General features: G+C 34.2%; 3 protein-coding genes and 1 non-coding gene across 4 annotated transcripts; 3 read left to right on the top strand and 1 right to left on the bottom strand.

The window, feature by feature from the left end:
• The first annotated feature begins 363 nt into the window (after positions 1 to 363).
• LOC107928249 (cytochrome P450 CYP72A219) lies at positions 364 to 3,391 on the top strand. The gene is made up of 5 exons (XM_016859434.2): positions 364 to 875; positions 968 to 1,185; positions 1,922 to 2,166; positions 2,346 to 2,733; positions 2,824 to 3,391. The coding sequence occupies exons 1-5, from the start codon at positions 590 to 592 to the stop codon at positions 3,250 to 3,252; spliced, it is 1,566 nt and encodes a 521-aa protein (XP_016714923.2). The 5' UTR covers positions 364 to 589; the 3' UTR covers positions 3,253 to 3,391.
• Positions 3,392 to 4,800: 1,409 nt separating this feature from the next.
• TRNAM-CAU (transfer RNA methionine (anticodon CAU)) lies at positions 4,801 to 4,872 on the bottom strand. Its single transcript has one exon. It is a non-coding gene; the product is annotated as a tRNA-Met (tRNA).
• Positions 4,873 to 4,971: 99 nt separating this feature from the next.
• On the top strand, positions 4,972 to 8,833 carry LOC107928252 (probable disease resistance protein At4g27220). Its single transcript, XM_016859437.2, has 3 exons — positions 4,972 to 5,146; positions 5,527 to 8,473; positions 8,552 to 8,833. The coding sequence occupies exons 2-3, from the start codon at positions 5,538 to 5,540 to the stop codon at positions 8,559 to 8,561; spliced, it is 2,946 nt and encodes a 981-aa protein (XP_016714926.2). The 5' UTR covers positions 4,972 to 5,146; positions 5,527 to 5,537; the 3' UTR covers positions 8,562 to 8,833.
• A 57-nt stretch (positions 8,834 to 8,890) lies between these two features.
• On the top strand, positions 8,891 to 12,166 carry LOC107928245 (peptide methionine sulfoxide reductase B1, chloroplastic). Its single transcript, XM_016859429.2, has 5 exons — positions 8,891 to 9,498; positions 10,971 to 11,106; positions 11,542 to 11,607; positions 11,709 to 11,906; positions 11,985 to 12,166. Exons 1-5 carry the CDS (start codon positions 9,318 to 9,320, stop codon positions 12,010 to 12,012), a joined length of 609 nt encoding a protein of 202 aa, XP_016714918.1. The 5' UTR covers positions 8,891 to 9,317; the 3' UTR covers positions 12,013 to 12,166.
• The last annotated feature ends 2,799 nt before the right edge of the window (positions 12,167 to 14,965 follow it).

The raw sequence follows: 14,965 nt of genomic DNA, 5'->3' as shown, positions 1-14,965 counted from the left end.
ATATTGTAATTCATTAAAAGATAAAAATAAAAATAAAAATAATTACTTCTTGCTATCCTTTAATTCTCATGTTGGAATTTAAAAGATGACCTTGTTAGAAGGATAGTTACAAATTATGAAAAGACTTTTTTTTTAGTGAATTATAACAATACAAATAGGGTGACTCGAACTCAGGCAACACTTAGAGCAGTGAATACCTTCAATAAACATGAAAAATACTTTAATTATACCAAAAAAATTTACATTGTTATCAATTTTGATTAAATTAGACTCTATATACGCTTTTTGTTGTAGCACATAAACGAGGAAATTAGTAAATATTCTTATTTATGACACAGATTCTCAAATACTTTTAGTTCTCACGGCATGGATTTGTAATTTCCCCCTATTCTTATCAAGTATGACCACAACATTTCAGACTTTTCCCCAACCCCCAACCACTGAAGGTTTCATTTTCAATAACACCAAAAAATTCACTTCCAAATATTTTTTCTTCTTCCTTCAATTCACAGTTTTTTCTATAAAAAACATAACCTGTCCTTGTACTTGACTTACATAAACACCGCAGTTTTGTACTTTTTGCAGAAACATGGAAGATCCCCTTGTCATAATTAAACCTTTGCTTTCATTGCTTGCAGTTGGGGTATTGATACTATGTGGATGGAAGATTCTAAACTGGGCATGGCTGACTCCAAAGAAGCTTGAAAAATGTTTGAGACAACAGGGTTTCAATGGAAATTCTTACAGGCTTTTGTTTGGGGAAATCAAAGAGATGTTCACCATGACAAGACAAGCAAGATCCAAACCTATGTCCCTTACTGATGATATTGCCCCCTATGTTATTCCTCATTATATTCGAACTGTTAAGAACTATGGTTTGTATTTTGATCTATTCAACTCTTACGATTTTTGGGTTTTTTTTTAAAAATTTTTACTTCTAATGTGTGTAATTTGTGGGAAAGTGCAGGCAAGAATTCAATTAGGTGGTTTGGTCCTAGTCCAAGGGTGACAATCATGGACCCTGAGTTGATAAGAGAGATATTTAATAAATTCAATGAGTTTCAAAAGCCTAGGATTAACCCACTTATTACCTTGCTTTTTAGTGGGATTTTAACCCTAGAGGGAGACCGGTGGGCTAAGCATAGGAAGATTATTACCCCTTCATTTCATCTGGATAAATTGAAGGTATTTGCTTTGTTTATTTTCATGTCCGAGCTCTTTATGTGATAGATACACATATTTATAATTTTATAATTTGATGTGTTAAATTTGAATTGATATCTGCCAATCAAGCTAATGATTAGGTTGACTGAAAGAATTGATTGATACGATAATATTTATAATTTCATTTAACTGTTAGATTTAAGTTGATATGTAATGTTTAAGTTAATGATTAAGTTGATTGAAAGCAGGATGAAGTGAGAATTTGTTTGGTGGGGTTAAATTTAAATTATAAATTTTTGAGTGAGCTAAACATATAATTTTATCATTGTAATAATAATGTAAAATTTTACAATTTTCAAGAGATTAAACTGTAACTTTTTTGTTTTCGAAAAGGGCATAATTAAATTTAAAATTTTAGAAGGGGCTGAAAAATAATTTTACCATTAAATTAACTTAAAATTTTGCAAATACTCAATGGATTAAATGAGTAATTTTTTATTTTTGGGGCCACGGTCCCTGCTTGTCCCCTCTAGTTTCGCCCCTTATTGCAAGAGCTTATTGATGCGATAATGTTTATAATTTGATTTACGTGTTAGATTTGAGTTGATATCTACTGTTGAAGCTAATGATTAAGATGATTGAAGTGTCGTGGCTGGTGATGTAGTGTTTATGAGCATTACTCTAGAAAATGTTGTGAAATTAGGTTATGAAATAGTTTCAACTACATGTGTTGTTAGCTTGGTAATATTTATTGCAGAACATGTTGCCGGCATTCTACGAATGTTGCACCGAGATGATCGAGAAATGGGAGGAGGCAGTCTCTGTAAACGGGTCGAGCGAGGTCGATGTGTGGCCTTGTTTGGTAAACTTGACACGAGACGTGATTTCTCGAGCGGCTTTTGGGAGTAGCTACGAAGAAGGAAGACGGATTTTCCTGCTATTGGATGAGCAAACTAATCTTCTCACCGAAGCGGTTCAGTCGCTTTATGTTCCGGGATGGAGGTAAAATTAGTCACTTTTTCGAGTTCAAGGGATAAGTTATGCAAAGATTTAATCAAATCATTAGTATTTAGGTTGCTTTCTATCGATAATTGCCATTGAATTTGTCCGAGTTTAACTCAATTAGTTCATATAATTACCTTAGACGCTAAAAGTTATATTCGATAATTGTGTGGCCGAAGGTTTTTACCGACTAAGACGAATAAGAAGCTGAAGTTGATGGACAAAGAAATAAAAGATTCACTTAGGGGATTGGTAAAGAACCGAGAGAAAGCAGTTAAAGCCGGTCAAGTGAAAAATGATGACTTATTAGGCATACTTGTTGAATCCAACTTTAAAGAGATCGAAGAACAGGGGGATCGGAAGAACATGGGAATGAGTATCCAAGATGTGGTTGACGAGTGCAAGCTGTTCTACATTGCCGGCCAAGAGACCACATCAGTTTTGCTGGTTTGGACGATGGTGTTGCTGGCAAGGAACCCGGATTGGCAGACAAAGGCAAGAGAAGAAGTTTTGCAAGTTTTCAGTGACGGTAAACCAGATCCTGATGGTCTTAGTCATCTCAAAGTCGTAAGTCCGATTCGTGAAAGTATTATTATATGAATCCTTGGCTATACTAAGCTACTTTGTCACATTTTTCTAATGAATCCAATGCAACAGATGACAATGATCTTGAACGAGGTTCTTCGGTTATATCCTCCTGTTGTTATGCTAGGACGGTCCGTGGCAAAGGATATGAAGCTTGGGAAACTATTGTTACCTGCCAGAGCGGTAATTTCGATTCCGGTCCTCCTCATTCACCACGATCAAGAAATTTGGGGTGACGACGCGCATGAATTTAGACCCGAGAGGTTTGCGGAAGGTGTTTCGAAAGCGACAAAGAGGAATCAACTTGCGTTTTTCCCTTTCGGAGGGGGTCCAAGGATCTGCATTGGGCAGAACTTTGCTCTGATGGAAGCAAAAATGGCGCTTGCGATGATTCTAAAACGATTCCGGTTCGAGCTTTCACCTTCATATGCTCACTCTCCCATCACCGTAATTACTCTTCGTCCTCAACATGGTGCTCATTTGATTCTACATAAACTCTAAGGTACTCAAAATTATAGCTTTTTTTTTAAAGATGGAAATTTCATTAAGTGGAGCTTTGATTTTACACTAATGAATTTTCCAAGTATGTAACTTGCTACTATTTTAATTGTAATTTTGTGTGGGATTTAATTCTTGTGAAGTCGAGTTTTTTAATCTTTATATGTTTGAAATTGAGATAAATAAATTAATAAATTAAAAAACTCTTATAAATTCTTATAAGCTAAAATGAGAAAAATAGTACCAGAGGGAAAAGAGATGGATGCATAGGAGAGGAGAGGAGGAAGAAGTGAACAAAAAGAGGAGAGCTCGATGTTTGGTATGAAATGTAATGCACTTGTGTGACATTCTCCCACCTAATTTTGTGACGAGCACAAGCTCATTTATCGCGGTCAGTCCATCCTTGATTGCTCACCTGTTAGGGTGTTTGGCATAAATCGGGCAATTATCTTTAATCTAGTCTCATGATGTTTTCATCATAATCTCTTTTGTCACGATTGATCTATTAGGTAATAAAGACTCGCTTCAATATCACTTAACATGTGGTTATTACTTTCTTCTCAAAAAATATATCTAATAAGATGTGTAGCACATCTATTTATACACATCAAGATCTTCCTTTTTTTTTTCTATGCGAAAGTAATTTATCTTGCTTATTTTATTTTTAAAGCATTTGATGTAACATAATCGGTACAATTTAAAAGTTAGTGCCATTTTCTTGGTTTTGGTTTGAGAGAGGACACATAGACTATTATTCTATTATGCTCTCTTTTTTTAACAAATTAAACTTTAGGTTTAAGTTTTAATAAATTATATTGGGAATTAATATTTAAACTAAAAATTAAAAAAAAAGGAAACAATAGATTTTGAGTAGCAAGAAGTTTAATGTCTTTTTTTAAGTAAGATTTTGAGTTCAAGCTTTATGAGTGAAAAAAGAGCATTGAGACTTGGGAGAGTTTATTCACTTTTTAGATGAATTCAATATGATTTGACTCTAAATTTAACCGATATGATGTTTAAATATTGCAAGGTAAAAAAAATGACAAACCTTTTATCGGATAGAAATTAAAAAGTATATTAAACTATACCATGTATAAAATCATTGGCTAAATTGATTCACGAACCATATAAAATCAACTCAGTAGTTTTTTAATAAATAAATCAACTCATTCTTTAAAAAAATAAAACAAAATCATAAGAAATAAATACTACAATATCAATAAACTTACATACGTATTATAAATTTAAAAAAAAAGGTAAAATAGGCTTTCATACTTTTCTCGTAAATTTTTTTTTACTCTTAATACATATTTACATATTAATAATTCTTCATTAAGTAACAATTTATTTATGTTACTTTTTTTTTTTTGTGTACTATAATGTAGCAAAATTTGAGTATATTCAAAACGAAGAGAATAAATGTTATAGACCCAAAACAGATATGAAAATGGAAGGCCCACATCAATGGATCTCGGCCCAACAGTACTGAATATAAAATGGCCCACATCATGAGGTTGAATTACAAAAATACCCTAAAAATAATATGAGAAATATCAGAGCCAGGTTTCGATCCTGGGACCTGTGGGTTATGGGCCCACCACGCTTCCGCTGCGCCACTCTGATTTATTGATCTTTGTTTGAGACCATAAATTTTTATTGTTTCAATCTATTTATCGAGTCGTATGTATTTTAATTGACTTTAAATGTTATAATCACACAGTAAAGCATGGCAACAAACAAAGAGAAGTCCAAGTCAATAAACAATGTTTCATTTTTTCTCTTTCAGATCATGGAATTCAATGCATTTCAGGTATAATCTTTTAGCCGTCAAATTACAAGCTCTTTTTGCCCCTTAAATATCAAGCAGAGACAACCCAAAGCAGCAAGCAGAAGAAGGGTACGTATATAATTCTATCTATCCATTGTCATGCTTTCTCCAACCTTTTATATTTCCCAGATTGTTATATTTGATGCTGGTAAATGCAAAAAACACTTTGTGATTGTGATTTATATAGGAAGGGTTTTGATTTTCAGGCTCACCCTATGCTTGCTGAATATAATCTTAAATTTTCACTGAAAAATGAAGATTTTATATAAATAACATGAACAAAGCCCTTAGAGTAGTGTGATTTTAGATTAGGTCACACCTTTGACACTAGGAGTTTCTGGTTTTTTTTTTTATTGACATTGAATACTGAATTTATTTCATACATGCTTTCTTCGAATTCTGTATATGAATTACCTTCTCAGATGAAATGATATTTGAAACACTTACAGGTTTGTATACAATGGAGGTATTAGGACCAATCCTTGAAATTGCACACATCATGTTGGATCCAATTGCAAAATATTTCAAGTACCATCGTGGTGTCAAAAAATACATGATGATTCTCCATAAGAAATTGGAAGAATTGAAATGCAGGAAGGATGATATAGAATCAAGATTGAACATAGATCTTCTTCAGTCAGGTAAAACCTTGAAGAAAGAAGTACAACTTTGGTTAGACGGTGCTTGTAAGATTATCTCCCAAGTTGATTCCTTAAGTAAAGAGGTAGGAGACATGAAGTACCTATCTCGTGCACATTTTGGGAAGAAGATCACGGTTATGATTAAGGTCGTGGATGAGCATCATCGAAAGGGTGATTTTGTGGACAGGTTAGTTATCGATGCTCCTACAGGCAATAAGGTCACGTTGCCAACAACAGAATTAGTTGGTAAATCTACTGCTAGAAGAAATATGGAACAGTTATGGGATTGCTTGATGGATGATAGTTGTCGAAAGATTGGAGTCTATGGCATGGGAGGAGTCGGGAAAACAACAATGATCAAGCTCATCCATAACCGACTCCTCGAAGAAATGAACAAATTTGACAATGTAATTTGGGTGTCTGTATCAAAATTTGCAAGTGTTACTCAACTTCAAGATAAATTAGCCCGTGCAATAGGTGTTTGTATGCCTGAAAACGAAAGTGAAATGGTAAGGGCTGCTAAGTTATTTGCAATGATTCGAACAATGAAGAATTGTGTTCTGATTTTTGATGATGTTTGGGAAGCATTTCAGCTCGAAGATGTAGGAATCCCAGAACCCGGAGCAGATAACAAAAGCAAGTTTGTTTTAACGACCCGGTTAGCTGATGTTTGTTTAAGGATGGGATGCAAACAAATCAAAGCAGAACTTCTTTCAGAAGAAGAAGCTTGGAACTTGTTCGTGGAGAAAGCCAGTCTCGATGTTATTTCACCTCACATAAAACCGATTGCGAAAGAAGTAGCAAAACAGTGTGCTTGTTTACCACTTGCTATTGTCACAATTGCTAGAAGTTTGAAAGGTGTCACTGAATCTTGTGAGTGGAGAAATGCATTAGAAGAATTACGAGACTCAACAAGAGGACATCATGACATGAGAAGGGTGCTTGAGCAGCTGAAATTTAGCTATAATCACTTGGATGATGAGAAACTTAGAAATTGCCTTCTTTATTGTGCGCTTTACCCTGAAGATTTCAGTATTAGAAGAAAGGAGTTGATTGAACGTTTGATTGCAGGGGGAGTAATAGATCGAATGTGTAGCAGACGGGCAGCTTTCGACAAGGGCCATGCTATGTTGAACAAACTTGAAAAAGCTTGTCTTTTAGAATGTGTTATGAAAAAGAGTGAAGATGATAAACAGGTGAAGATGCATGATTTGGTTCGGGACATGGTCATTCATGTCAATGGCATTAGTTCCCGTTTAATGGTAAAATCCGGTATGCATTTGCGAGAAATCCCAGATGGAAACTATTGGACTGAAGATCTCGAGATGGTTTCGTTGATGCACAATTACATATCCGGAATCCCTTCTGATGTATCTCCAATGTGTACTAGGATCTCGACCTTGTTACTTGCATCGAATCATTGTTTGACAATGATCCCGGATCCCTTTTTCATGCATATGGCCACCCTTGAGGTTCTTGACTTATCTGATACTAGCATCGAAGCTCTGCCGAATTCGATATCCAAATTAGGGAAACTCAGTGCCTTGTTGCTTAGACGTTGTGCTAAGTTAAGGCTCATTCCCTCATTGGAGAAACTCATTCTTCTAAGGAAATTGGACCTCTGTCATGCTGGAATCAAGGAAATTCCTCAAGGCCTGGAAATGCTGTTCAATCTAAGATATCTTAATCTTCATACTCCATATCTCGAGTTCTTACCCTGTGGGGTACTATTGAAACTCTTAAACCTCCAAGTGCTTATAACATTTGGGGCATCGAAGACTTCAAAGGTTAAAGGGGATGAAGTGGCATGTTTGAGGAAGCTGGAAACATTTTCAGGCCAGTTCTACAATATTCATGAATTCAATATATTTGTCCATTCTATTAGTACCAGAGGTCGAGAACCGGATATGTACTTCATCCAAGTGGGTGAATACCATACTGTGACATTCGAAGAGGAACCGGAATCGTTTGGAAAACATGTGAAATTAGTTAAGTGCTTCATTGGGAGAGGAGATGATGAACTCGTCCTTCCGAATGGCATTCAGAGTCTAGATATACATGATTGCCACGGTGTTGCTAGCTTATGCGACATTTCTTCATTGAATAACGCAACTGACTTGAGATCGTTGGAAATCTCGAAGTGTGATGATGTGAAATATGCATTCCGTGCCTCCTCGAGCACCTGTTTCCGAAGCTTGGAATCGCTACGACTTATAGATTTGCTGAACTTTGTTTCCCTAAGCTACAAGGCAGGAGCTGCAGCTCTTCCCAATGACATGTTTTCTAATCTGAAAAGCTTTCGTATTCATCGGTGCCCGAACATCAAGAGGCTGTTCACTCCTGGTTTGCTACTACAGCTTCACAGCCTTTCAGTTATCGAAGTTACATTTTGTCCTCAAATGAAGGACATAATTGCAGAAGACAGCGATGAAAGCATTGAAAACCATTCGATCGACATGAAGAAAACAACAAATCATCCGATGCTAAGGCATTTGGTTTTATGTGAGCTACCAAAACTGAAGAGCATATATACACAAACACTGCATTGTGATTCTCTACAAGTAATCGAAGTATTCGGGTGTCCGAGGCTAAACCGAATCCCATTTTCTCCGTCCCCGGTCCCTTCTAACCTTGACAAGATCTTAGCAACAAAAGAATGGTGGGAATCATTAGAGTGGGATCAACCAAATGCCAAGACTGCCTTTCAACCTTACTTCAAAAATTGTATACCGCAGAAATTAAAGTTTAAAAACAGGTACAACTTTCAATTCAAATCTCTATTACTAGGAGAAAAACTTTATAATAATCTTATCATTCAAATTATTTCTTTCAGGAGCATATGATAAAAGGGTTATTCCCTCTCATTAGGGACAACATTCCGATTTTTGATCACATACGACAAGCAAGCTCCAAACCTATTACATTAATCTATTTAAAGTTTAGGGTTTCTTTTATTGTACTGTTACAAATTAGTATTGGTCTATTTCAATATATCATTTCGAGTTTATCAATATTTCAAAAAAAAATTTCCTTATAGATTTTTAGTCTAATTTTATCTTGTATACATTAATAAATTACATTCGTAGAAAACTATTTATATACAAATATACGTTTTAAAATTACAAACTAAGCTAAATAACTTAATTTTATGACTACAAATATATTAATTTTTTCATGTTCAAAGATTAATTTGTTGTTTTTTTTAAGTAATGGGTCAAATGTAATCCGACTTATTATAGTAACTTTCATGATATTTTTATCAAATTTGATGCCACGATATAATTTCAAAATGTTACATTATTGAATTTTGATAAAATAAAAAATATATAGATATCAAAATGGATTAATACTTATATTAACCCAAAACAATTTACAGAAATTGGGTAACTTATCCAAGGTAGAGAGCAGGTGATGAACGTGGAGAGTCCATATCCTCTGCTTGCAAGTTGCAACTCTTTCATGGAAATCAGCCACGTATTCCATTCCCCATTTTGGAACCTTCGATAATATATATTTCCATTTCCCAAAAATCAAACCCACAAAAACCAATCAAATGACTGTCAACAATTTGATTGTTTCGAGAATCTGCGTAAGCAACAATGGCCATCGTTAATAGTTTAAGCATACCAACTTATATTCCTTTGAAAACCCAATCCTTTTTCAGTCCTAGATCGAAGGCTTTTAGTGTTCTTAACAAACCCAGAAAAGTTCCCTTCTCGGTTCAATCAATGGGTTCTTCTGCTTCTTCCCAAAGACCCGAGAATAACAACGCTGTTCAAGGTAACTTTTTTTTTCTTTGGATATAATTTTTTTTGGTTGATTGATTGCTTTAAAATAGTAAAGTTATTTGAAGTTCATTTTTCATATTATGAATTATAAGCAACTGTTAGTGGAACTGTAAGTCCTGAATCATAAGGCTTTATTGCTTATTTTGGGTTGAATTTGTTCTATCTATAGGTAAAAAACAATGTTCTTCAGTGATTAGATTAAGGCTTAATTCAAAGTTAAGCCTGGTTTATATTAAGGTGTGGATGTTTGATAAAAGAAGCTTTGGGGGTTTCTTTATTCTTGGGTTAATATAATATTTCGTTCCTAAGCTTAGTTTCAATGTTCAATTTGGTGCCTGAGTTTGGTTTCAATGTTCACTGTCTTACCTGAGTTTTTTCAATTTAATACTTGAGTTATTTTCCAGTTAAGTACCTAAGTTTGGCTTCAATGTTCAATTTAGTACCTGAGTTATTTTTTTTCTGAGTAAATACCTATATTTTTTTTACTAGAGAACACATGTCAAATATTCATAGGCCATGTGGTATAAAATTGAACATTGAAGTCAAATGCAGATACTAAATTGGGACAAAAAACTTCATGTACCAAGTTGAATATTGAAGCTAAACTCTAGGTAATGTTCAGTGTAGTACCTGAGGGTTTTTTTCCGATTAAGTACCTAAGTATTTTTTTTTACTAGAGTACATGTCAAATATTCATTAGGTCACTGTTTAGTCTGGGTACCAAATTGAATATTGAAGCTAAATTCAGGTACTAAATTGGGACAAAAAAATTCATGTACCAAATTGAATATTGAAGCCAAACTCAGGTACCAATGGTATATTAAACCCTTATTCTTTTGAGGATTGGGAATTGGAAATGTTATTCTATTGTTTGTCTTGAAAGATATACTAAAGGGAAATCAGGTTTTCAAAGTGTATTTTGCCATGTATTTGTGTTTAAGGTGTTTTACGTCTACACAAATTTTAGTATGTTAATGATTTGTGTTATATAGCTTTCGAGACATTCACATACTCTATAGTGGTCGTGCCGTATCCATGTCATGTCCGATGTTGCCTGTTATGCCTGTTTGACTTAAATGAATGTATATATTAGGCTATACTATGACAGTAAGAGGCTAGAATATGAAGGAATGCAGTACACTACTTAGTTAAAAGTTACTCAGCTGTAAAACTGCCGACCAATCTGTTGCCCATAACCTGTGCCACTCCCATAGCATATAGGCCTTTTTCGATCTCAATGAGTGAAGTTAACTGTAAGGAAAACTTGAAAAACTGATTGATTTGTTGTGATCATTATCATATTTAGTTGTTATTGTTATCATGTCACTGTTGTTATCCAAGAGTACTTTTTGAGTTTTTCACTTAGTGATTGAATCTCGTAAATCCTCACGAATGTAAAAATTTTACAACCATTGTTCTTTTTCTTTTCTTGTAAAACATCTGAATTCGGGTTCTGGCCATCAGATATCAATGGTGCGTCCCTTGCCGAGACAGCTGCAGTTGACTATACTTCTTTAAGTGATGAAGAATGGAAGAAGAGGCTTACACCTGAACAATTTTATATTACTCGTCAAAAGGGGACTGAAAGAGCTTTCACTGGGTATGTTCTGTCTGCTCTTAGAATATGTACCGGTTCTCTGGTTCAATGTCTGAACTGCTTGAGCTCCATTTTCATTGCATGTTCACGCATACCACCCAACACCTTGTTTGTAATTTCTTTTAACGAACAAATGTGACCAACTCGTTCTGTTATCCCCTTTGTGCACCTAACCTCGATGATAGGTATTTTGATAATATAGGTACTGGATTAAATGTTTCCTTTTTCAGTTCTATGGATCGGGTTATCGTTAATGACGTATTATCTCTTTTGTTATCACATGAAAACGTGCCAGGATAGCGGTTGTAATGCGTGAATCGAACCTAAATCCTGCCGTGTTGTATTCTAATGAACCTTGATTCTGCATAGTTAGCATTAAATCGATGTAGTCTTCATTCTTCTTCTAATTCATTATGTTTGCACCATTTTTATGTTCAGGGAATACTGGAACACAAAAACACCTGGAACTTACCACTGCATATGTTGTGACACACCTCTTTTCAAGTAAGTCTTCCGGATTTTCTTCTCCAAATTACTGAGGACTAATATGAATTGAAACCTATGTCCATTGGAACACTTAAGCAACTGTGATCCTCTACATCCAGGTCATTGACTAAATTCGATAGCGGAACCGGGTGGCCATCATATTATCAACCTATAGGAAAGAACGTGCAATCGAAGTTAGACCTGTCGATTATTTTCATGCCTCGCGAAGAAGTCCTCTGTGCCACTTGCGGTGCTCATCTTGGCCATGTCTTTGACGATGGTCCTCCACCTACGGGAAAGCGTTACTGCATCAATAGGTAAAAACCATTTTCCGTTAATGTTATGCAAATCGTTTTGTTACAGATTTCATCATCAATAACTATGGCTTTTTGCAGTGCTTCCCTGAAACTGAAACCTGAGTAAAAGAGAAGAGTAGTAAGCTTGGAATTGCAGGTGAGAGAGACTGTGATTGACAAAACTGAAAAACTGTTAGTTTGATTGGCTTTGGTGTATCATTTTGTATTAATAAATAATGTGTAATGGCACATAGATACATAATCTGCAACCTGTTCATATATACTTTCTGGATTCGATTTTTCATTTCGTGTATTTAAATACAAATGTCATGCCTAAGCTATCACAATGTGTAGAATCTAATTATTATGATACGAGCAGTGGACACAAATTGTTTAATAATTGAACTAAAACCACAAACAATACTACAAGATGAGACATACAAATATCCATTTGCGCATGGTAGGTCTTGAATTTAAATACGATTGTTTCGTCTTTACAAACTATACCAAGGTCTAATTGGCGGCAGTAGGAAGTGAAATAATGTTGAGGCGTTTTTAGTATCTTAGGGTGAGTTTGGATGGTCGGTGCATTTACTTGCGGTTAGTGTAAAAATAGCGATGACAGTGAGATTAGATGCTGTAGCGATACTGTAGTGTGGGACAAAAAGTAAGTTAAATGTACCGCGCCAATTCAAACTCACCCATAGTTTAGGTTGCAATATTTAGTGATACGATCCTCATATGACTCAAAATAATCTCAAACATTGAATTGATGAAATTTAATTTAAACCAACGATTTTATTTCATAAATTGTTTGTTTTTTTAGCACAATTCTTATTTCTTTTATTTCTTTTCAAACTTTTAACCAAATTTATATAATTGGAAAAAAAAAGTCTGAATAACCCTTGAATTATTCTAAAAAAATTAATTAAATTTTGTGTAGCCTTTTGCATCAATTAAGCCATTGAATTGGTAAGTTCTATCAAAAAAATTCTTTGACTGTCACGTTTGACTATTAATTTATAGTGATGTTACTGGTGTGGCTGTTAACCTTGGTTGATTTATTGTGATAGTGACACATGAATTTTTTTTTTTAAATGGACATTTCTTTTAAATTGCTTACGTGGATTTAATTTCTTTAAATCCATTTTTTATGAAAAATACAAATTCTGTGAAACCCTAAACACACCATCATCTTCGATTGAAGCTGCCCTTTTTCTCCGAGGGAACAGTTGGTTGATTATCTTCACAATTTCCTTTATTTTCCTTCTTTCCTTCTTTTATTTTCTTCTTCTCGTGCATTTCATGTAATTTAGGAGGAAAAAAACTTGTATTTTAGTGGGACGATGATTTATTGGATTATATGTGTAGTGGTTTTGTTGTTAGTGGTGTAATGAATTATGCTATGATTTCTCATTTTTATGAATGTAATATATGCATTGTGGTTTTCTTAGATCCATTGTTTTTGGTTAGTTGAATAAAATAAGTTAATATGACTTCTATTTCAGTTAAATTTGAAAAATAATCTTCTAGTTAAATTCTATTTATTTGTTTCAATCAAACACTGGTTAGTTTAGATTATTTTATTATTATATGATATATGAATTTAGCCTATAAATAGGCTCGTTTACAACATTAGAAAATACACCCATTAGAGATTAGAACTCATAACATATTTAGAGAATTTTGTGTTTACGTTTTGAGGATTCTTTGTTTTCGGGTTTTTGGGGTTTAGTTTTATCTCCATCTTTTGTACTCTTCGTTCTTTTGCCATTATAGTAAAATTATCTTTACTCATGATTTTTTATCCTCTTTGGAGAGGCTTTTCCTCGTTAAATTTGTGTGTTCAATTTCTCAATTTATTCCGCTATTTTTATTACTTGTTGCTTAATCGAGTCGATCTCTAACAAAATAAATAGAATATTTAACATAATTTTAAATTAATAAATTACACAAATTAATTTAATTTTTTTTTATTACTTTTATCGATGCAAACGATAAAACGATAGTCAATTGCTAACTAAGCTAATAACCTATCTTGATTAAATCGCTTACTACTCCTAGTAGGAATCTTCTTTTGATCTTATCCTACTTCAAAATTATCAACTAAGCACTCCTCTCGGACCCACTTAGTTCTCTCGATCTCACTATCGATACAATTATATCGGATTATCTACTAATAAACTCTCCTCTCAGTTTCGTTTATCTAGATTTTCTACTAGAGATGTCAATTCTAACGTATTAAGCATTTTGATATTAAAAAAAACAACTAAACAATATATAATATATATTCTAAAAGGAAAAGAAAAGAAAGAGAAAATTTAATCTAAAAAATTATGAAAAGCAAAAAGTCTAATTGACTACACAAAAAGACAAAAGAATGTCATCACTTAAACTCTAATCTGAGGCTTGTTTGACTGCAAAATACCATTCACCAATTTTTTCTCGTCAAAAGCCAGTGCTGTGACACCCACACCGTAATGTCGCGACATCATCAACGATCCAACCCCTTGGGTGCTTTTGGCCTTTAGTATTGTGACATTGTCCTCAGGCAACTTGACTTCTTCACCTTTGGAGATTGTGGCCGGTGTTGCGACCTCCAATAATGATGCTGCGACATTAAGTCCTTTGTGTCACAACTTCAAAGGCAGTCCCCTTGGTTGTGCAATTTGGTGAAGCCTAGATCCTTGGTTAATAGCAAAAGTATTAGTGTCACGCAATCAACACCTTGGTATCATGATCTTGACCCCAATTTAGGCTCTTCTCCTCATTTTCACACCAACAAAGTGCCTGAAACAAGCTCAACTCAAATGTTAAGTTCTTAATTATATAAACTTGCCATTTTATTCCAAAAAAAAACATAAAAATGCAATAAAAGCTAAAACTAACCTTAAAATCTAATAATTGCGAAATGCAATAAAAAGCACTATAAAATACTTTGCCATAAGCTGCAAGGTATTTCTCTTTACCGTACCACGGTGAAACATATTGTTCAGGAGCTTTCTGGTCATGATACATTGCACACACAACATGGCAACAAGGTATGCCAGTCAATTCCCATTCCCTGCAGGTGCATTTCA

Source organism: Gossypium hirsutum, chromosome D08 (assembly GCF_007990345.1).
Source record: "Gossypium hirsutum isolate 1008001.06 chromosome D08, Gossypium_hirsutum_v2.1, whole genome shotgun sequence".
Taxonomy (NCBI): domain Eukaryota; kingdom Viridiplantae; phylum Streptophyta; class Magnoliopsida; order Malvales; family Malvaceae; genus Gossypium; species Gossypium hirsutum.
Note: the sequence above shows the minus strand (reverse complement) of the source record. Positions and strands in the feature narration are given on the sequence as shown.

Excerpts from the sequence above, each read along its gene's own strand:
- LOC107928249 (XM_016859434.2), top strand. The coding sequence starts at position 590 with ATGGAAGATCCCCTTGTCATAATTAAACCTTTGCTTTCATTGCTTGCA. Across the intron at positions 876-967 it reads TCGAACTGTTAAGAACTATG|GCAAGAATTCAATTAGGTGG; the intron begins GTTTGTATTTTG and ends GGGAAAGTGCAG. Across the intron at positions 2,167-2,345 it reads CTTTATGTTCCGGGATGGAG|GTTTTTACCGACTAAGACGA; the intron begins GTAAAATTAGTC and ends GTGTGGCCGAAG.
- LOC107928252 (XM_016859437.2), top strand. The coding sequence starts at position 5,538 with ATGGAGGTATTAGGACCAATCCTTGAAATTGCACACATCATGTTGGAT.
- LOC107928245 (XM_016859429.2), top strand. The coding sequence starts at position 9,318 with ATGGCCATCGTTAATAGTTTAAGCATACCAACTTATATTCCTTTGAAA. Across the intron at positions 11,107-11,541 it reads ACTGAAAGAGCTTTCACTGG|GGAATACTGGAACACAAAAA; the intron begins GTATGTTCTGTC and ends TTTTATGTTCAG. Across the intron at positions 11,907-11,984 it reads AAGCGTTACTGCATCAATAG|TGCTTCCCTGAAACTGAAAC; the intron begins GTAAAAACCATT and ends GGCTTTTTGCAG.